General features: G+C 41.0%; 1 protein-coding gene across 2 annotated transcripts in view; it reads left to right on the forward strand.

Annotated features, from left to right (window-relative positions):
• The window catches only part of LOC124613077 (claspin), a 195,951-nt gene that overhangs the window by 144,462 nt on the left and 28,516 nt on the right, over positions 1-22,973 (forward strand). For both annotated transcript variants that reach the window (XM_047141662.1, XM_047141661.1), the window contains exon 13: positions 4,115-4,421. In XM_047141662.1, coding sequence (XP_046997618.1) covers positions 4,115-4,421 — 307 coding nt within the window. The remainder of the gene's footprint in view (positions 1-4,114; positions 4,422-22,973) is intronic.

The raw sequence follows: 22,973 nt of genomic DNA on the forward strand, positions 1-22,973 counted from the left end.
CACAAAATTTAAATCACCAACTTTCTCCTCCAAATGTGAAAATGTTATGTTGACACCCAGCTAAATAGGGAGAAATTATCATTGTAATGAAATAAGAGAAACAGGAGCTCCTGTGGAAAGATTCAAGTGTGTGTTATCCAGCATACTGTTCAAGAGTGAAACAAAAGAGAAATAATACAAAGACAGTCCAATGAACTGCCTGGCGGACACTTAAGTGTGAACTGTAGAATAGTCATGTAGATGTAGATACAGATGTAGGCAATGGGAATGTAGTCATTTCAGCATAAAAAACTTCAATTTTACACCTGCACAGTGTAAATATTGGAAATGGAAGGAAAAGTATGGTTTACATTGTGCTATGGTGAAGCAACATCAGATGATTACGAAATTGGTTATCTTGTACATTTAAAAGTGATATACTCAATAAAGTCATAGGACAAATGGGTATGTCATGATTACATATTAAAAAAACTGTACATTTTGATACGTTTAAAGTCCTGTTATTGGCATTTTTAATCATTAAAAGTAATTATATTTTGACATGTTTTAAATTTTAAACTGTATAAAAAGTTAAAGGTAGTTGTTTCAATTTCATTAAATTCTATAATAGTTGCAGTGGATGGTGTGCTGCTCTGGTCTAGCAAACAGATACCATAACTGTCCATACATAGCTGCAGCACTCTCAAAACATGGAGAAACCTCTGCTGTTTGTGTGTTTTTGTAGTAATTTGAGTGGTGGCTATGTCTGTGGCTTAATACAAGAACAACCAATGACAAAAAAAATATTTATTTGTCGGACTCGAGCATTAAACTTTAGAGTGCCATTAATACTGCTAATACTTTATTCTTCAGTTTCTTATTTGGCATTAATGAATATGATTATAAATGCTATTATTTATGCTGTCTAAAAGTTTGCTAGCACATTTCTTAATTAGATTTTTTGGCATTGTTCTTATGTTGAATTATTTTCAGTAACTTTTGTATGTTCTTTTTTTGTGACTGATTAATTATGAAACGAGCCTGACTTTGTTGTTTTGGGCAATGTAATAATGTCACGTACTTGTGTAATTAGAATTTGTGCATGCTCTACATTTCATTCCTACCCCCATATGTTGATGCAAAGAGAGACAGTGTTTTAATATTTGAAGGAATTCTCCATATGAAATTATTACTGTGTGTATCAGTTCATAGTTGAGAGAGATTACAGCTCTTTAAAACCCAACTGAAATTTAATTTTCTCTCTGTAACATTACTCATCATCACTTTCATCTGGTAAGTATTCTACATAGTCTCATAGATGGCTTGCTAATAGGTTCTGGCAAAATGCCCTACTCTGTGAATGTATAAAGGGCATTAATGAGTGAATGTTGTTGACCTTTTCTGCAGATAATTGCTGACTAAAGGGAAATTTATAGTATGCACTCCCAGGTGAATTACACCTTTATGGCAACCTTTTTATCTGATACTGAGGAAGTGACCCACAAAACGTTGTTTTTTCTATGAACATAACATGGACGAAGTAGGTCACCAAAATTAGGAAAATTATTCTGCTCAAGTTCAGCTACATTTATTCATGGGTTCCCAGGAACTAATGCAGTCAAATTAGCCCAATCCCAAGGTATATCAATTTCTGGAGTTCTTTCTTTTCTGTCCCTGTAACCCTGTCCGATAGCTGTATGAATGGAGTGGACTTACATTTGGTTGTGACCACATTCAACGAACTTATTAACTTCTAGCTTACTACGCCAGTATTTTTCCGTGTGAAACATATTCATGAGCATGACTGAGTTTAATATTTGTGGTCTGGCCAGCACAGGTGTCACTAAACATATTGAACTCAAAGACTTCTTGAGGTAAATGTAGAATATGCTTGTGAATACAAGAAACTGTTTCATTTATCCATTGCCAGTAATAGTTTCATCCCACATATAACACTAAGCAGATTTGTGCTTGTTGGTTACAGAGAACACAGTTAAATTGAGAGGGCACAGCGGATGTGGTAGAAAGCTACCACACTGTATAAAAGGTGTGTGAGCAAACACATTAGCAAATCAAAGCATAGGAAAAAAATGATCTAATTTTTCCCTACTTTTCACTTTGTTGATCTTATTCTGGTCATAACTTTATTCAAATGAGCTGTCTTTTCTAGTTTAAGTTTTTTTCCTCCCTCATGATGGATTATTTTTAGCTGAGGTTTGTACATGTCATGTTTACCACATGTATCATTCTTGGGTCAATGGAAGGACATACATGTCTGTTTCCTACGTATATGGTTCTCAGACCTATAGAAGAAAAAGTTAAAATTTTTGACAGATATTTTAGTTAAATAGCCTTGGGCTCATAATGAAACACTGTTCTTCTCAAAGTGTGTCATGTGTAATCTGCAGAGCTTAGATATACGTAAGCCAGAATTTAAGTATTTCTTTTGTGGGTGAAGTCTTGAATAACGACTACAGTAAACAGTAAATATGCTATGTGATTTGAAATTTTATTGTTTAGCATCTTTTGGCACATATTTTTATCCTCCAAGTCGTCCTCGACAGTCTTTGTGGGAAATGCCACAATTACTAGTTTTAGATACATTGTGTGGCACACCTGAATTGTTTCCACACTAAATTTTTGCAAGAAGTATTTTCTTGGACAGTGGCGTCCACTGGGATGTATTGTGTCCTTCGAACGGTTTTCTTTGGATATTGCTATTTGTTGATTTTGTGCCTTACTCAATAGTGTGTAAATCTTCTAAAATCTTTTTCCCATTCATGTTTATTAAATTTTTCAAAGCATTTTCTTCAACATTTACATGGTTGTTTCAATCTCTTGCCCAGCTGCTGTACTGCTGTTGTCAAAAGTATTGCTTACATTGTATCCTGAATGTTTTTCGAATATTACAAGCCCTTTTTGCTAGGTCAGATGTTCGCTTTCTTGTGCACTTCTTCCATGAAATTATTGCTCTGCCGTTTCGCCAGGTGATAATCTATCCTCAGTATTACTGTTACTTTCTGTGGCATACCATTTTCTCTTACTTTGTTTATTGCTGAATAGTAAGATTGCAAAATCAGAAGAATCAGATATTGTTGTTCTGATATTTTATTTATTTATTTGACCTTTGATAGCTAATGGTCATTTACCTAGGTAAAAGGTAAATAATTGACAGAGTACAAAATATATGTTGGTGACGTAATATGGTAGCATAATGATACAAGTATCAGATGCAATATCTAAAAACAGGGAATCAGCTGAACCAGCTGTCTCATATGCAGTTATATCATACAGATGTTTTGCGTTTGACACAGGGTTTAATTTCTTCCCCTTTATTATGTTGTTGCACCACATTCAGATGTAGAGGGTGCAGATGTGTCAGTAGTAGTTATTTCATGTGTTTGGTGTTCATAGAAACAACTGCCAGAAAAATCAACACCTTTGTCTGAAAGAAGAAGTCATTTTCAAACCAGATGTCTCAAATCTAGCAAAAATGAACCTAACTAACTCACAACTTTTGAGCTCACATTAATGTAACTCGCACTACATATAATTCCCCTCATAAAAATTGAAAACTTTGAGCCTACCCTGTTGTTTTCTTAAAGAATGTCTGCTAACCTCTGCATCACATTACAATACGAATATGTTTTCACAACATTTCCTGTTGTTATAATGTCATTCAGAGGTTAAACGGTGACAAGCTGCAGTCAAAGAATGAACATGGGAACTCAGTCACATAACTAAATGCTTTAACCAAAGTTGACATTGGTTGTTCCAGCAGTGAAAAACATACGTGTATAACTTGGTCACTGTTTTGGTTGATTACATCACGTAGCTCAGTTTCATGAAGAGTTGACATTGGTTGTTATTGCATTAAGCCACAGATATTATGTTTGAATTTCTGATCACTCACTAACTCCATGCATGAAACCCATGGGAGAAAGCATTTTATTGTGATGCTGATACATGAAAATTATAAAGTTGTAAACTCAACAGTATTAATGAATAAAGAGGAGCATTGACTCACCAGTTGCTGAAACCCAAGTAACTCATGTTATGCTAAACTTAATAATCCAGTTGACTTTTGAACTGTTCCAGAGATTTATTTTTGTTATTTTTTTGGTGCTCTTAACAGATGAGGAGGAGGAGGAGAATGTACTTTCAGACAGAGAGACTGACAATGAGGAGATGGGAGAAACAGACAATCCACAAGACATTGTTGATTATGACTCGGAAGAAAATGAAGTAGCTGAAAACCCCAAACGTGTTCCTGGAACATTAGCAGCAAAGGAATTCTTTGAAAATGAAGCAGAGCTGTCAGAATCTGAATGGGATAGTGAAGACGAAGATGAGAGAGATTTAGATAACCTGGAATGGGAAGAAGGTGATGATGAAAATGTTGATCAGAAGAAGCTGAAGGAACAGTTGGGAAAAATACATATGTAAGTTTGTTGACAAGTTTAAATTATTGTGTATTTGTCAGAAAAATGAATATGTATTGTTGAAAATTATGTAAAGTCCATGGTCTTAACAAGCAAGTCAGCATATGTACTCCATATTTGTAGATTTCAAATTTGTTCGTATTTTACAGTGAAAAAATTTGTGTCAGTAAGTCCATCATTATTTTTTAGTAAAAATTGTAAGGAGTAACTGGGATTAGCAACATTGGCCTTGTCATCGTCATTTTCACTCCAAAGACTGGTTTGATGCAGTTCTCTATGCATGTCTTTCCTGTGCAAGTTTCTTCATCTCTGTATAACTACGGCTGTCTGCTTGCTTTTTAAACTGTTTCTAGTAGTGAAGCCTTAGTGTCTTACTAAAATGTTTACCCGTAATGCTCTCCTCCATTACTAGAGACCTGAAAAATTTCCAGTTTGTGATAAAGGCAAATAAATATTGGTGCGTGTCTCCCTCAAAAAATGAAAACACAAAATTACTTCATAAATACTATTTCATAGCAAATTGTATCCAGATGAACTATTTTATCAGAGATAGTTTAAAATAGCTTTTTTATGCATATAAATATAAAAAATTTAAACAGTTTTCAGCAACTGGTACTACACATCATCTGGCAATGCCTAATTTGGAGAGATAATGTGCATAAGAATGAGTCTGCGAAATAACATGATGGCTCTATCTGCACCTCTGTCCACATTAAATCCACCAACTATCAACAATACCTGCATTTTGATAACTGTCATCCCTTTCACACTAAAAATTGCTACCCAGGGATGGCATATCTGCAGTGACAAAAAACTCCCTCGCTCAGTATGCTGAGGATCTCGCTATGGCCTTCACAAACAGGCACTACTTCCAGACCTAGTCCACAGACAGATCTCCATCTCCCATGTCATTTCCCCTCACAATCCCCAATTCTCCCACCACCACCACCACCACCACCACCACCAAGACAGGCCTCTTAATCATCCAGTACCACCCGGACTGGAACAACAGAACCACATCCTTCACCAGGGCTTTGAATACATATCATATTGCCCAGAAATGAGGGACATCCTACCTGAGATACTTCATACCCCACCTATAAAGTGGTGTTCCATCGCCCACCCAACCTCCACCAAGTACATGCCTATGCCACGCCCAATCCCAACCCCTTGCCTCCAGGATCAGGTGCAAAACCTGCCCAACCCACCCACCCAGCAATTCCTATTCCAGTCCTGTCAAAGGTTTATCCTACCCCGCCAGGGGCCGGGCCACCTGTGAGAGCAGCCATGTCATTTACCAGCTCTGCTGCAATCATTTCACAGCATTTTGTATTGGGATGACTACCAACCAACTGTCCATCAGGATGAGTGGCCCCTGCCAAACTGTGGCCAAGATCAAAGTACACCACCCTGTGGCACAGCATCCAGCTGAACGTAACACAGTTGATTTCAATGGCTGCTTCACTACCTGAGCCATCTGGATCCTTCCTTCCACCACCAGCAAATTCAATTTCCAGTCAAGGTTTCATGTTAAATAACAATAAAAAAGCTCAAGGTCAGAGAGAGGATGGAAGAGGAGATGGAGAGAGAGAAAGGGAGGAGGAGATGGATAGAGATAGGAGGAGGAGAAGGAGGAGATAGACAGAGAGAGGGGTGAGGAGTAGATGGACAGGGAGGGGGCAGAAGGGGATTAGGACATACATTCAATTCCCAGACATATTTCACAGTTGTGAATCATTGCTGGTTTTGCGAGTATCTGTATAATACAAATTCATCTACAATAGTCTATTTTAGTCCCATTCATAGATCCTGTAATGTATTTCACAGACCAGTTTCATGTTTATGGAATTATAGCAAGCTTTTTTAAAGTGTTACTGCATGACTTAAATATCACTCCAAATATATGACAACTGTGTGCCTTAGTTTAGAACTCACCACTGTGTTCCCTGAACCACTCCATCACACTCCTTGCCTTGTGACTTGGCGCGTTCTCTTGTTAAAAACTGCCACTGCTGCCAAGACACATGATCGTCATGAAGGGTTATGAATGGCCTGCAACAAGTATAGGATACTCCTTGGCCATCAAGGTGCTTTTCATGAGCTCCACTGGACCCATGGATGCTCACGTGAATATTCCCCAGAGCATAATGGAGCTGCTGCCAGCTTGTCTCTGTCCTGCACTAAAGGTGTCGAGGAGTTGTCCCCCCCCCCCCCCCCCCCCCCCCCCCCCCCCCCCCCCCCCCCCCCCCCCCCCCCCCCGTAAGATGAGTTCACACCCTTGCCTTGCATTGACATGATGGAGGTATAGCAATTCATCAGACCATGCAGTGCTCTGCCACTGCACCAATGTCCAGTGCCAATGGCCACATGCCCATTTAATTCAGTCGTAGTTGCCGATGTCATGGTGTTAACATAGGCATGTGTGTGGGGCGTCAGCTGTGGACGGAGGCCCATCGTTAGGGGTGTTCAGTGCACTATGTGTTCAGACACACTTGTACTGTGCCCAGGGATTAAGTCTGATGTTAGTTCCCTCTAAGTTCGCTGCCAGCCCTGTTTTACCAGTCTGCCCAGCCTACGACATCCGAAATATGTTGTGCGGATTGGCCACCCAACCCCACGACGTTTGGATGTGGTTTCACCTTTGTTTCGCCACATGGTGAAAATGCTAACCACAGCTCTCCTCGAACACCAGACAAGTCGGTCAGTTTCTGAAATGCCCATGCCGAGCCTCCAGGCCATCAAAATCAGCCCTCAGTCAAACTTGGGTAAATCGTGCAATTTCCCCAGTCTACACATGGGCAGCACACTCACTGATAGTACATGCACCATGCATGTATCCGACTAGAAGTCATTCCTCTCCAGGTGACGCTGTTATTACCTGGATGGATTTATATCGATAGTAGGTCAGTGTTAATAATGTTCTGGCTAGTTAGAGTATCTGGCAGTTGGTATCTGTAAAATGTGCATGCAGTGCAATCTCTCTCTATTTAATAAATGATCAGGGATTATCAGGTGCTTCAGTTGTAAAAGGATTTTTTGCGGTAGCTGAACTACCATAAAAAGATGTGCATTTATTTGGGAACATGGTGGCTTCATAAAGCAACATATCATATGAAAGCACTTCCCCAAACACACTTGTTCATTAGATCTTATCAGAGAGAGGCAAACAGAACAAAATAATGCTAAGTATGCACCTTTCTACACTTGCTTTTATCAGCACTAGTGAGGTGTTGTAAAATTACATACCTTGCAGGAAAAACTAACAGAGTCAAAAGTCTGCCTTCAGCATTTCTCTTCTTGACTGCCCTTACATGGCTCAGCAAAATTTCATGCTTGTCAGTGGAGTTGTTTCATTTTCTGTCGAATAACAGATAAATTTAATGGTAATATAACAAGTTTTGGGGTTATGGACAATATATTTGTTCTATTTTAAAGAAATATGTACCTTAATTGCCCATAGGGGGTTCTTGTGTTTGTGTAGTTTTCTGTCACTTGCAGAACACATGGTATTTTTGTACAGTTTGTTGTTTGCAACTAGTCAGGATTTCTCTATAGTATTTTACTTAGCTAGAATAAAATTTTAGATCTAAAATGAAAGTATTTGTTTGTATGTTTGTTTCTACTGTGTTAATGTTACACTTTACTACTTTGTTATATATGATTTGATAATTATTTTCAGCATTTGTTTGCTACGTTACTGTAATGACTTCCAAAAATGTTCAGTAAAATTTCCGTTTGTGAGACCGTCAATTTCACGTGTAAGGAAGCAGACACTGTATTATTAATATTAAATATGGAGCACTTTCCAAATGGCCCCTAAAATATTATTTATTTAGTCACAAACCATCTTTCAGTGTAATCTATTGTCTGATGACAACTGAATGTCACTGCAGCTTAAACTACTCATACAGATATGGAGGGTATGTGAGACAATAATATATACACTGATCAGCAAGAAGATTATGACCACCGATCTACTATCGAAATACACCTATCCAGGCAATAGCAGCGTCACCTGGCGAGGAATGACAGCTAGTCATATACACGCATGATGCGTGTAGTATCAGTGAGCGCGCTGTCCGTGTATAGAACAGGGAAGGTGCACGATCAATCTAAGTTTTACTGAGTGCAGATTGGGATGGCCCAGAGGCTCATCATGAGCATTTTGGAAATTGCACGACTTGTTGGGTGTTTGAGGAGTGGTGTGATGAGTACCTTCAACACATGGCATAACCAAGGTGAAACCACATCCAGACGTCATGGGGTTATGCAGCCACAGATGTCATAAGCTGGGCAGACTGGTGAAACAGGGAAAGCAGCGAACAGTGGCAGGACTAGCATCAGACTTAAATACTGGGCAGAGTATAAGTGAGTGTGAAAACAGTGCACCGAAAACTCGTAACGATGGGCCTCTGCAGCCAACGACCCACACATGTGCTCATGTTAACTCCACGACAACGGCTACTTCAACTGAAATCGGCACATGACCATCAGCACTGTGCATTGCATGAATCCGTTATATTCCAGGGGAACAGCTCCTTGACACCTGTACTGAAGGGTGGAGACAAGCTGGTGGCAGCTCCATTATACTCTGGGGGACATTCACGTGGGCTTCCATGGGTCCAGTGGAGCTTGTTCACCATGATGACAAAGGAGTGTTGTACAATGGTTGCAGACCACGTGCATCCCTTCATGATAATCCTGATTCCTGACACCTGTGGCATTTTTCAACAAGAGAATGCACCATGTCACAAGGCCCAGAGTGTGATGGAGCAGTTTGAGGAACACAGTGGCAAGTTCCAGTTGATGTGTTGGAGCCCCCAACTCACCAGACCTGAACCCAGTCAAACACATGTGGGATGTTCCCTGGAAATTACAGGAATTAGATGACTTGTGTGTGTGTGTGTGTGTGTGTGTGTGTGTGTGTGTGTGTGTGTGGCGCGCGCGCACAGATGTGGTGCCAACTCCCTCCACCGTCCTACCAAGGCCTCATTGCTTCCATGCCACAATACATTGCCACTGTTATCCATGTGAAAGGTGACATACAAGTTATTAGTTAGGTGGTCATAATGTTCTGGCTAATCAGTGTAAAGGGATTACAAAGAAAAACATTACATTCCTATGTCATGAAGAATTACAGTATTTAAATTTAACTAAAATCAAAAAGTTAAGTTATATGTGGATATCATTAAATTTAACAACAGGTGAAAATTTAAGTTGATTTTACAATTGTAATCTATATCTTTAAAACTCAAACTTAATTTGACACTAGGGAAAATGGAATTGTGTTTCATTATTTAAAACTAAACTGGCATTCTTGACTTATGTTTATTGATTTTGCATATATTCAGTAAGGTTGTCTTTCTGGTTTTGTTAACAGAATGTAAAATTTCACAGTCAACATTGTGTTACGAAAAGCAGAAAGGTGACCCACCTGCAACTACATGAAGTAATCATCCCATTATTACGTATGTCAGCCCTGTCGAAAATGCCTCCTACCCCACCTGTGAAGGTAGCCATGTGTTATACCAACTCAGTTGCAACCCTGTGCAGCATTCTAGGTGCATATGACCCCCAACACAGAGTCTGACAACATGAATAGTGACTGCTAAGCTATGGCTGAGAGACAACTGGATCACCTAGTTGCTGCGTGTGCTGCCCAATACATTGTGCTAGAATTTGATTGCTTCACAGCCTGTGCCATCTGGATTCTTCCCAGCTCTTAATTACACGTGTGGGAATGCCTTTACAACATATTCTTTGTTCCCATAACCCCCCTGGCCTCAACTTCCTATAGCCCTGTATTTCACACACCTATTGCCTTCCCTGCTCCCACTCACTCCAGTCTCGCATTAGCACTCTATCTCCCCCTCCTCCAGTACACCTGCATAGTCTCTCCCCCCCCCCTCCCCTCCCCTCCCCTCCCCCCCTTCCCCCCCCCCCCCCCCTTCCCTGCACAGCCTTCTGCCACTGTATGTAGCATCCGACCATCATGTCTTAGACATGTCTCTGCACACTCTGAAGCAGCACTACAGCATTTTTCCCTACCCCTACCCTGCTATGCCTCTCCCTCTTGTCTCCATGCCTCCTCTCTACCTCCACTACCCAACTTAGCTGAGATGGCTGCACACTGCACTGCTGTCGGGCCGTAGCATGCTGAGATGATAGTGGCTGTGGGCTGTGTGGGTGTGTGTGTGTGAGAGAGAGAGAGAGAGAGAGAGAGAGAGAGAGAGAGAGAGACCGCAGGTTTACCAAACACAGTTTCATTTTTTCCTCTGTTTAATGAAGTTTGATGTATGCAAATATTGGATTACAATTGTAAATTCAGCTTTTTCATTTTTAATAAAATGTAATGGTTTCTGTGTGGCATAAAAAATGTAATACTTTCCTTTGTTAACACTTTGTCTCATAATTTTGTGTGTCTTGTGCATCTTTATGAGCAGTAACTGTGTGTGTCACACACAGTTTTAGCTTTGGTTATGATATTCAGCCAGTTCATGATTAGGTACATAATATTGTGAAGAATGTAAAGAAAATGTTTTGTGTTTAACATTGTTGTCATGTTCAGTGAAACACCTGTGGGGGAATTTGACTAGCAGAATTATGATATAACAAAGAAGCATGTGCTGAATTTAGCTGGTGATTTTTAAGAGGCATTGTATGAGTGATAAAACATGGATCAACTTTCATCCTTGTGTCATAAGAGGCTAAGCAGATGACAGGTTGTGCTCACTGGCACTGACTCAGTCTTTCATCAGTCTGCTTCATAACATATAATTTATGTAAAACAAGTGACTCTCAGGAAAAAAGATAAATTACAGTTTTCTAAATTGGTTCAGGAGATACAGTGAAAAACTTAAATAGATTACCTGTAATCTTAATTCTCTTCAGACTATAATGTTTCTCTGATGTGATTTTAATAACTCTCAAGATTTCTAGTACTTTTGTTTAGTACTAGTATTCTCTATTTTTGCAGATGTAATTCTTAACTATAAGGCACATTTGAAGTGTAAGGGCCATGCATATTCACTTCTAAGCATATTTTGTTAATGTTGCACCAGCTTCTTCACTTCTGTATAAATGTTCTCTGCCTAGGAATTGAGCAGATGACAATGATGGTCTGGAGTCCATTGTAATATGTTGTCCACCAAGTGATTATTTCCAGTGCAGGAATAGGTGATAGTCACAGGATGCAAGGTTTTCGTTTAGGATGGGCGATTAGTTAAGTGCCCAGTGGAAATTCTGAATTTTATGCTTGGTCTTAACAGTCATGTGCAAAAACCACTTCTTGGAGGAGAGGACTATCCCAGATGACAGTTTCCTCCACCACTGTTTTTGTAAGAGACGTCTTAATTTGGTGGCTGTTTTTAAGAATGCCCTTTTGTTCCCATTAAATTTGTCACCTTCATTTTTTGACTTGAGTGACAATATTGTTTAAAGTTTTCAGTTTTGGTGAAGTTGAATGGTGCCATTGCTTTATTTAGATTCTGCTTTTGAGTGCAGGACATCCCTATTATGTTTCCTGTAATAGTCTGGGGAAAACAGATCATCGACAGATTGTCAATAGCAATCCCAAAACACTTTTTAGCTTGACATTTTTTTTGCTCCTTTGTGTTGTTGAGCTTATTAGATACCTGTCTTGCATACAATTTGTGACATCTGACCTTTTTTGCAACAACTTGAGAAAACTCCTCAGGCACAGCACCATGTGTCTTTCACTGACTATTTTTGATCCATTTTTTTCACAATCTCACTGGTCTGTAAACTGAGCCTGATGCTCCACTCTTGCACTCGTGCAAATTTGTGTGGCCAGTTTTAAAACTGTTACATGATTCTCTAATATTTCCATCAGTCATTACTGTAGACGTTTCAACTAGGGGCAACTAATGAAGACTTTGATTCTTTTGCGCGCGCGCGCCGCGCGCGCGCGCACACACACACACACACACACACACACACACACACACACACACACAAAGTCAAATTGCAGCTTTCACTCGACATCCATTGGGATCAATGGTATTTGAAACCATTCTTGTTTGTTTTCACCTCCCTCGCTCCCCAATCACTGCCCAACTGGAGCAGATCAAGGACTTCTGTGGCTTAGTAAACTATCAGCAAACCACGCTGCATTGTGCAGCTTTGTTCTGAGCTGCAAGCCTTTAAATATAAACAAATGCCAATTATTTATTGATAACATTTCATATATCACTCTGCTTTAATCTTGATTTTCTTTTCTTAGAGTTTCAGATATATTGGATCTCACTTAAGTTTGTTAATAACACCTTCATACTTACTAAATGTTAAAAATATGTCATGACATTTTATTCTTCTTTTCTCCACTGAATGTACAATCAAAATTACTTATCTGGTAGTGTACTTATTTGACAACTTACTTTTTCTCCCTATATAATTTATATTAATAATTTAGTTGTATACATCATTACTTTATCCCATGAATTTATTTTTGTAGTTCCAACAGCAGTGTTTGGCTTTGTGGCTTTTGTCACTGTTTTTACTGGGCAGTTCAGTTCTTAGATTGGAGAAAGGCAAGGACACAACACGTGTAGTACAACTGTACCACATCAAGCCCCTTTCTATTGTTTTATTTCAATTTTTATTCTGCTAAAATAGCTTTGGTACTTCTAATTTATCTCATTGCCCATGATGTCTTAGATGACTCATATTATCCCTCTTGATTTGTGAGTACTGGAGTGTCCCCAATTGGTACTTTACAACATTGATATGCAGGGTTATCTATAATGATATTACAAATTTTCAAGGATGGTGAAGGGAAAGTGTATCAGTCAGTTCCAGACTAGGGTCTCTTACTTCAAACTGAGTTGAAAGGTATAAGTGAAAATCTACTCAAGTTCCACCTTAGCCTTGCGCAGTGCTCAAATGAAGGGCACCTGTTTGGAAATCCTCACCATAAAATACAGAATTCCTGCTGAATACTCCCCAAAACCTTCAGATAATTTCCCCTGTTGATGAACTAGTAATGGCGCACATAACTTGATGTCAGAGAAACTGAAAATCCTAAATCTACGGTACTATAATAATGAATTCCATTTACCTGCACAAGTTTCATGAGATGCTACATTTACAACAGTTGTGCAAAAAGGCATCCGCCAGTGTCAGTGTAGGAATGGTATTGTGGCACAAAGTTCTGTGGACCTGTTCTATTATCCCCCATGTCGTTTGAACAGTCTCCCAGGCAGTAAGAATTCTTTGCCAGGAGATCCCCTTCAGTGTCTACAGACATCTCGTGCACAAAGCTCTTCACATGGTCCCACAAGAAGAAATCAAGTGGGGTGGCGTCAGGTGAACATGCTGCCCATGAAATGACTGACCTCTTCTTCCTATCAGTTTTATGGGGAATGTCTGATCCAGGGCTTTTCTAATCCCTCAGACCAAAGTGTGGTGGGGCTTCGTAATGTTGGAACCACATTGGTTAACAAATAACAAGTGATCACCTTGCATGTACCTGGGTTGTGCACAGTGAACAATGGTGCATTTAAGTGAAAATTAACAAATGTAATAAAGTGATGATCATTAGTAAGGTGCTGCAAGAACCATTGGCTGAGCAAGACACAAGGTCCAAAGTCATCAGGAATCGAAGCATACACTTTTTGCTGATGGTAATGGTGTAGCTGCATTTTCCCATTTTCACTTATAACTTTCATCTCGATTGTTTCTGGATGAGGGTCTCTTACCTCAAACCAGGTACATTTATCCTTCTCCATCGTTCCCGAAAGTTTGTACCATAATCACGAAATCACCATGTGTTACAGTATCTGCACTATGTGGTATACGAGGGTTGGAACTTATAGTGGAAACTATTAATAAATAGAGGTACATGAGTGCACCTGTTACTGTCCTTCAAAGTAGTCACCGGTGTTGTGTAGAACCCGTTGCCAGCGATGTGGAAGGTGTAGTATACCATTAGCAGAGCCTGTTCTGTTGATGGTGCGAATGGAGCGGTCTAAAGTTATGGTGGTTCTTGTGTATGACTGATGGTGTTATCCTAATGCCTTACGTTCCTCCACGGCAGACCGTCAATGCACAGTATTACTGTTCATTTTTGGAACATCACCTGCGACCAGCTTTGCGAAAGAAGCGGTGACACTTTCTGCACAACCCACCTATCATTTTGCATGACAATGCACAGGCGCATACAGTGCAAGCTGTGGCTGCTCTGTTCGACCGATGGGACTGGGAAGTACTGTACCATCCACCATACTCCCTGGACTTAAGTCCTTGTGACTTTGATTTGATTCTGAAGATGAAGGAACCACTTCGTGGTATTCACTTCAGAACTGTTCCAGAGATTCGACAGGCAATAGACCGCTCCATTCGCATCATCAACAGAACAGGCTCTGCTAAAGGTGTTCTACGCCTTCCACATCGCTGGCAACGGGTTCAACACAACGCTGGTGAGTACTTTGAAGGACAGTAACAGGTGCAAACATGGAACTCTTTTTGTATCGGTTGTGAATAAATAGTTGATGTTATTTAAGTTCCAACCCTCATATATGAAGAATATCTTTGGCTTGTCAGGTTCACAAACTCAAAAATAGCTTTTTTAATCCATTTCAGTAAGTTCCTCTTAAATAGCATGCACGTCATGTAGCAACAGTACGATCAACTGGTGCATGTTATATTAATGACACAGACCCCCTGGAATTGATGATAGAGATCAACTTCATACTTTAGATCTGAAGATGGCTGCAGTCAACCAAAATAAATCATTATAATAAAAAAAATATGTTATCTAGACTGTACATTTTTCATAAAATTGTTTAAGATGTTCACCATTTTCTTGTAGTGATACAGAGTTGCCTTTCTGTATTGATGTTATTTGTAGGCAGTTGGAAAACTTGGTCTTTGACAAGCCCGCAGAGAGGAAAAAAAAAAAAAAGGGGGGGGGGGGTCTAATGTCAGGTAACATATGAAGCATGGAATTGTATGTCCTTTGCCAATCTAATCTAACATTCAGGAAATCATTGATCCAACACATCTTGCACAGTCTTAGCCCAGTGTGGTGGTGCACCGTCTTGGTAAATGGGTGTTATTTGATGGCCAAGTATTTGTGTCAAAGCATGAATGTAGTAAATCAAGATAGTTGATGGGATTAACTTTTTTAAAGAAAAAAGAATGAATGGTTCAACTGTATGATAATCATACTGCACACATTCACTTTAGGGACACCAATCCTATTTTCATTACAGTATACAGATTAACATTTCCCCAGACAAGAGCATTAGGTTTGTGTTTACCATACCATTTACATGGAAAAATAAATTATTTAAACTGCAATGACTGTGCTCCTGCTGGTTTACAAATTGTTCGCACAGTACAGCTGTACAGGCTAAATATGGAAGACAGTCCATGTGTAGCGCAAGGTCCCTGCCCACTGTACTCTTCAGTGGCAACTGTCTCCTGGTGCCTTGAAGTGTCAAAGAATTCTGCATCTGCTCTTTTTGAATTGCTGCTAGCCGTGATGCAAAACCTTCAAGAATGTGCTCAACAAATTGCATGCATTGATGACTAGTGTTGGGCTGTTAATCTTGCAACATTGCAGTCATCATAGGTACAACTGTGAAGCTTATGAAGCTCCCTGTATGTAGTTGCCTTAAAGATTACGAGCTCTTGAGGGCTCTTTGAAGAGACTTGTATGAAGAACACTGGAAAGGCACATGTATGGGTTCTGTCTCTGATTCACTTTCCCTTCAGTGGCTAGAGGTTGTTTCACATCACCACTGTCTACATGCCTTTAATTGCTGTATCAGCTGTACTGTTTTTGGAAGTCCTTTGTACCTCAAAGCCACATTTGTTCTAATTACTCGATTCCACACACCATATCTTTTCTTTAAGAGTCATAATTGAACTTCACTCTTAATCTTGCCTGGAACAAAATCATAAAAATATTATCTAAGTGAATGAATTACTGAAGCCAATATCTATTCATATACACTGGTGAGCCAAAACATTATGGCGACTGCTTACCGCGAGACTGAATTCTGCCTTATGATGTTATGGGTATGTGACACAATCGGGAAAATAAGTGACTTGGACAAAGAGCATATTGTTATGGGCCAGTACCTGGGATTGAGCATCTCCAAAACGTTGATTCTGGTCAGCTGTTCATGTGTTATTGTGGTCAGCATCTATGGAAAGTGGTTGAAGGACAGTGAAACCATAGATAGGTGTTAAGTTGTTGGACATCCAAGTCTCAACACAGAGCATCTGTAGGGCAGGAAACATGATCTGTGGCAGATCTGATGATGGAGTACAATGCTGGTGCAGGCACAAGTGTTCCTGAGGACATCGTTAGTGCACTTGGGGCTCTGCAGCAGACGACCCCTTATGTGTTCCCAATGTGACCTAATCACATCATCTATTAAAATGCTCATGGGATCATCAATATTGGTCCATGGATTGTTAGACAAATGTCACATGGTTGGATTAACCATGTTTCTTGTCACACCAAATTGATGGTTGTGTCCACCTATGCTGTCATGCAGGCAAATGACTACTTCAAACACACACTACGCTACGGATGCAGGTTGGTGGAGCCAGTATTATCCCCAGAGGTACAGTTATCTGAGCTTCCTTGAGACCTGTGATAAAAATCAGTGGCACCTTGATGACTTTTGACTGCAGGAAGACCACTTGCATCCCTTCAAAATTGATGTCATCCCAAGTGGCAGGTGACTGTCAATACACCAGCTTTATGCTAAAGTGGTTTGAGGAATAGCATAGTGAACTCATAATTATGTCTTAGTCACCCAACTCACTCAATCCGAATGTAAAGGAACACATCTGCGGTGCTATAGGGCTCCAGCTCTGTGACCACAAATGACTGGCCTGCAATTTACAGGATTTGTGTGACCTGTGTGTAGACATCTGGTGCCACAGATGTCCTGAAATCTACCAAGGATTTATTGATTCCATACAATACAGAATCACAGCTGTATTGCATTCCAAAGGTCAAAAACTGCGCTATTAAACAAGTGGTCATAATGTTTTTGCTCATTAGTATATGTTTTGTAGTTCTGATGAAGCTGCAATACATTAAATTTATTGACTATTTTTGTGAGATCCTGTATTACATTTACCAGTATTATATTTTGGTCATGTTGCTGAGGACCTTTGTCTCTTCACAGTAGCTAGCTCAGAAGCAGTTTATTCAACTGATTTGACCTGCCAATGGTTTCTCTAAATGAATTATGGCTAATTCTGAAATGGTGCTTTAGAAAATCCTATGTCCACTTTTTTCTTCTGTTGTTGTCCAACTGAAATTTCTGCTCCTTCTCTAATAACTACATGTTAGACTCTAATTCCCTTCCAGTTTAACTTTACACTTTCCGATTTTTAAAGCATTAGCTTTGTGTGTTCTGAGATGACAGGCTCAAATAGCTTTACACACAATGTGCTAACATGTGAGGCAGGGAAGTGAACCAGACCTGTGAGGAATCTGCTTTGTGGATTAACAGAAGTAGGTATTGGATACTGCCCAATCTGAGTGTGGTTTTTAGGCAGTTTTACTTGCTCTTTCTGCAAGGGCTGGGCTGTCTCCTAATCTCTGTCTCAGAAAATATTATATATCCACATAAAAGTTAATTGACAACACACGGAATATAGTTTATACATTATTCACAGACAGAAAGTGCAAGAGACTTACAGGGGTTGGACAAAAATGTGGAAGCACCAAAACATAACACATTACCATACATGGTATAGGAAAACAGTTGGTATTTAAAACAGCTACCGGCTCGGAATGTTTGGATGCATAGGGTTTCCACAAGTTCTGGAAATCAGGGAATTTCAAAAGTGTCAGGGAAATTTGAAAAAAAAAAGGATGGAAAAAATCTAGTTTTGTCTCAGTAGATTAAATGGTTTGTTTACTGAGATGTCATGCATTGTCACTGGATGTGCGCAGCTGAGTACGTGAGCTGCTTCTCTACTCTCTCATTCTTATTGCTTCTTTCCTTTCTGCCACTCCCCTCTGCTTTCAGTCAGTGCTGCCACCACTTCTTGCTGCTAGCCTAGCATCTGCTGTGGTGAGGTGGTGTTTGCTTGGATCTGATTCTCAGAGACTGTTAATGCAGCGGCCAGAGACAGCAGTCATGTGTGCATGAGTTTTGTCTGAATGATTGTGTGATGTGTGTGTGCTCTTGTGTTCTGACAAAGGCTATGGCCAAAAGCTTAGTTGTGAGAGTGTGATTGTCTTTTCTATGAGCCTGTCTGCAGATCAGTGAACATCTGTACGATGAGTAGCTTACTATCCTATCCTCATTAGTATTGATTTTCAGAGTATTCACGTCAGTTATCAGTTGCATGGATTGATAACTGCAGTCTCATTTCGTCAACACGGTGTCTGTGACATGTAAATAGCTGGCCACACCAGTGGACTTCCGTGACTGGCCAAAACCGCAGGCCATTTTTGTGGGTATTTCTAATGGTTTGGGTCAGCCTATCTGAAGCCCATCATTTCTCACTAATCTAGTCTCACTGATCTGCCTTCAGGCCAGATCTGTTTGTGCGTGGTGTAATGAGGCAGATTTCCGTGGTTTATCCATGGACTCAGGACTGCGGTGCTCCTCGGCAGGCCAGACGCCACAGGCAATGGATTTCAGGAATTGTGACTGTCTCACCGCAAGACCACTGTACAGTGTGACATTTCGTAGACATTTTATTTATTCTAGAATATTTTGGCACTTTGAAATTAGTTTATATATTAGAAAGTATGGTTGATAAGAGGAAGAAAATAGTGGCAGTCACTATTTCGTGAAAGAAAAACCACACAGTACTTGTAAAATAACAGACATAACATAGTGGGTAGTAACCGACAATAACAAACATAGTAGAACCAACATTTTATTGGCAGTCTCCTATAATGTTGGTTTACACAACTCTCCCCTGCCTTATACACTTCTTTCAGCAGGCTTACTTTTTCTGAGGTTATTTCTGAAACCAGTGAAGATATTTGAAATCTGTCTTGTGATTTCAATGAAATACATATTTTTGTCACCAATATTTTTTTTTTTTTTTTTTTTTTTTTTTTTTTTTAATTGAATAAAACATATGTGGTCTTAATGAAACATATATAACATTTGACTTGCTTTCTCCAACTAAAATCAGTTCATTGCAAAAGATATTGATGTTAGTACTTAAGATTTTTGCTCACTTGCTTAGAAATACAGAAGTCCTTGCATTTTTTTGTCAACTTATGTCTTTACTTAAACTTGAGATCTCAAAATTTATCTCCCCGGGGTCCCAACAGCTCTTTGGTGGGTACATGTGTTGTGCACATGGGTCCCTTAGCTATTGCAGCCTTTATTCTTCTATGGGCTGCTTTCCCTTGCCCCCTTTGCCCCCTTTGTCTGCCGGGCCGGAGGAGAGACCCACAGACCGAGGGCCCCAAAACCACTCACACACTGTCCGATCCTGACATCACTGCCACCTATTCCATTACTGACAATGCCTCCTACCTTCCTCCAAGGGAGAAGAAGAAGCAGCAAAAGTCAAAGGATGAGACTTCCCCGGCTACCCGGAGGGCTTCACCCCTCCACCTCATCCCGAATCAGGACCAAATTTTTATGGATGTCACCCCATCCTCATTGTTGAAGACCACCGACCAAGTGACTTGACCTCCCTTCGGCTTCTTTGTCTCACCTGGTCTCTCACCACATGATAATCCAGTGGAATTGCAATGGATATTATAGCCACCTCCCGGAAATACAACATCTTGTTTCCTCCTACTCTTCTGCATTGTTCTTCAAGAAACTCACTTTCATTTTGACTACTCTCTAAATGTTATTGAGCGTTCTGTCGGAACTGTGCCAGCCCCAGGATAGCTTCTGGAGGGGTCTCCAAATTGGGTTGCACCAATGTCATTAGTGACTGGATCATCTTTCGTACCAACCAGGTACGATAGCAGTCAGAGTGCAGACGACTGCAGCAATCACCATTTGTAGTGTCTACCTCCCTCCAGGTAGACCACTTCCTTTTGTTGAACTGTCTACCTTAGTATGCAACTTGTGCCCCCGTATCTCTTCCTTGGAGACTTCAATGCACACCACCCCTGTGGGGGGAGTGCCACTTCATTTGGTAGGGGTCTTCTACGTGACCAACTTACTACGGACTTTGATTTGCATCTCCTCAATGACAGTTATCCTACCCACTTCAATGCTGCTCATGGAAACTTAACTGCTCTCGATCTCACAATCTCCTCCCCTGCTCTCATTGCTTGCGTACATTGGTCACTTCGTGTTGATCTTTGTGACAGTGACCACTTTCCAGTGATTGTTATTCCCCTGCCACCGCCAGGTGGACAGGCCCCCACATTGGACATTTTGCAGGGTCAATTGGTCTTTATATATGTCTGCTGTGCACTTCGACACCTCTCTCTCGAACTGCATTAATGCAGTCGTTCAGGGTATTTCTGCCACTATTCTTCGTGCTGCTAGCACTGCTGTTGCCCTATCCACAGGCCCCCCTCATGGTCGACCAGTACCATGGTAGACCAAGCATGTAGCAATCATTATCCAGGACCGCCGATGGATGCTGGCACAGTGATTTAAATGACACCCTTCACAGACCATCCTCCTCACTTTTAAGTGTCTCCATGCTATGGCTCATTACCTTATTAAGTGGAGTAAAAAGGAATGGTGAGAGCACTATGTTTCCTCCCTGGGGACGTATGGCTCTTCATCGCAGGTTTGGTCCAAGCTCTGTATCTTTCTGGGCCACCAGTGACAGTCAACTGTCCAGGGGCTTATCCTCCAAGGTGCTCTGTCTACTGACCCATTGGTCCTTGCGGAACACCTTGCAACACACTTTGCAACAGCACTGGTGTCCTCTTCCTATCCTGCCACTTGTGCAAAAACAGAGTTGAACAGACACCCCCCACCCTTATGTTTCAACCCACACCAAGCTGAACCCCATTATGAACCCTTCACTTAATGGGAATTCTTGCAGGCCCTTATATCTTCACATGACACGGCCCCAGGCTGATTCCCTCCACAGCCAGATAATCCAACACTTGGACATTTCACAGAAGCAACATTTACTCAGGGTCTTCAACCCCATTTGACTCACGAGTGCCTTCTCCTTACAGTGGCGAGATATTGTAGTTATCCCTTTTCTTAAGACTGGGAGGAAACCAACGTCTCTCGACAGCTACTGCCCAATTAGCCGGATGAATGTACTTTGTAAACTGCTTGAGAGGATGGTTGGCTTCCGATTATGTTGGCTACTCAAATCTCATGGCCTTTTGTCCCCCGTATCAATGTGACTTCCGGAAAGAACAATCTCCAACTGATTACTCAGATTCGAAACCGCAATCCGAGTGGCTTTTACTAACTGTGGGCACCTACATAAGGCATACGACATGGTGTGGTGCCATCACATTTTAGTTACACTCCCTGACTGGGGCTTTTGCAACTCCCTTCCACTTTTTATTTGCGATGTTTTATCCCACCAGCTCTGCTGGGCTCCAATTGGCACTTCACTCAGCATCTCCACTCAGCATCTCTCAGATTCAGGAGAATGGTATCTCACAGGGTTCTGTATTAAGTGTCGTACTCTTCCTCATAGCCATCAATGGGCTTGAAACCTCTGCTGGCCCTCAGGTTACCCCAGCGTTGTCAGTCCACGATTTTTGCATCTTGTGCAACTCCCGTTGTCTGCTGAGTGCTGATTACAAGGCGCTGTCCAACGGACCTCTGCGTGGGCTGTCTCCCATGGCTTCCAGTTTTCTCTCTCCAAAATGCAGGTTATGCATTTTTGTCATTAATTCATAGTACACCCTGATCCAGAACTTTATTTAGTTGACCAGCTCCTAGATGTTACTGCACAATCCTGTTTCTTGTGCCTTTTTTTGATGAAAAGCTGATGTGGCTGCTCCATATTTGCTGCCTGAAGACTGCGTGCATGTGGAAGCTTAATGCTGTCCACCTCCTGGTCCACACATCTTGGCGTACAGACCATGCTTCTCTTCTCCATCTTTACAGTGTTCTGGTCGTGTCCAGACTAGATTATGGAAGCAGGTTTATGGCTCAGTGGCTCTTGCTCTGAAAATAATTGATCCTGTTCACCTTTTTGGGTGGGTCTGGCTATGGGTGCCTTTCGCACTAGTCCCGTTGACAATCTTCTCACAGAAGTGGAGATTCCCCTCTCTACAAATGCGATGAAGCCAACTCCTTGTTTCTTTTGCAGTCATTGTTCGCAGGTTCCCTGACCATCCCGTGTACCCTGTCCTCTTTGCAAGCAAGGAACATCTCCCTGCTGATCACTGCCCATGGGTGGGATTGCCGGTTGGAATGCGTCTCACTTCCCTCTGTCGAGATCTCCATCTCCATTCACTGAAATGCATCCCGTGTATTTCCTCTCATCCTCCCCCCCACCCCCCATTTCGATGGTGCCTAGACCACGGATTAGGACTGACCTAGTCCAGAGTTCTAAGGTCTCCGTCAACCCTATGATCTTCCAGCATCTTGCACATTCCATCCTTGCAGAGTTCCAGGGTGCTACCTTCTTGTGCAC

The sequence above is a fragment of the Schistocerca americana genome, chromosome 4 (assembly GCF_021461395.2).
Source record: "Schistocerca americana isolate TAMUIC-IGC-003095 chromosome 4, iqSchAmer2.1, whole genome shotgun sequence".
Taxonomy (NCBI): Eukaryota; Metazoa; Arthropoda; class Insecta; order Orthoptera; family Acrididae; genus Schistocerca; species Schistocerca americana.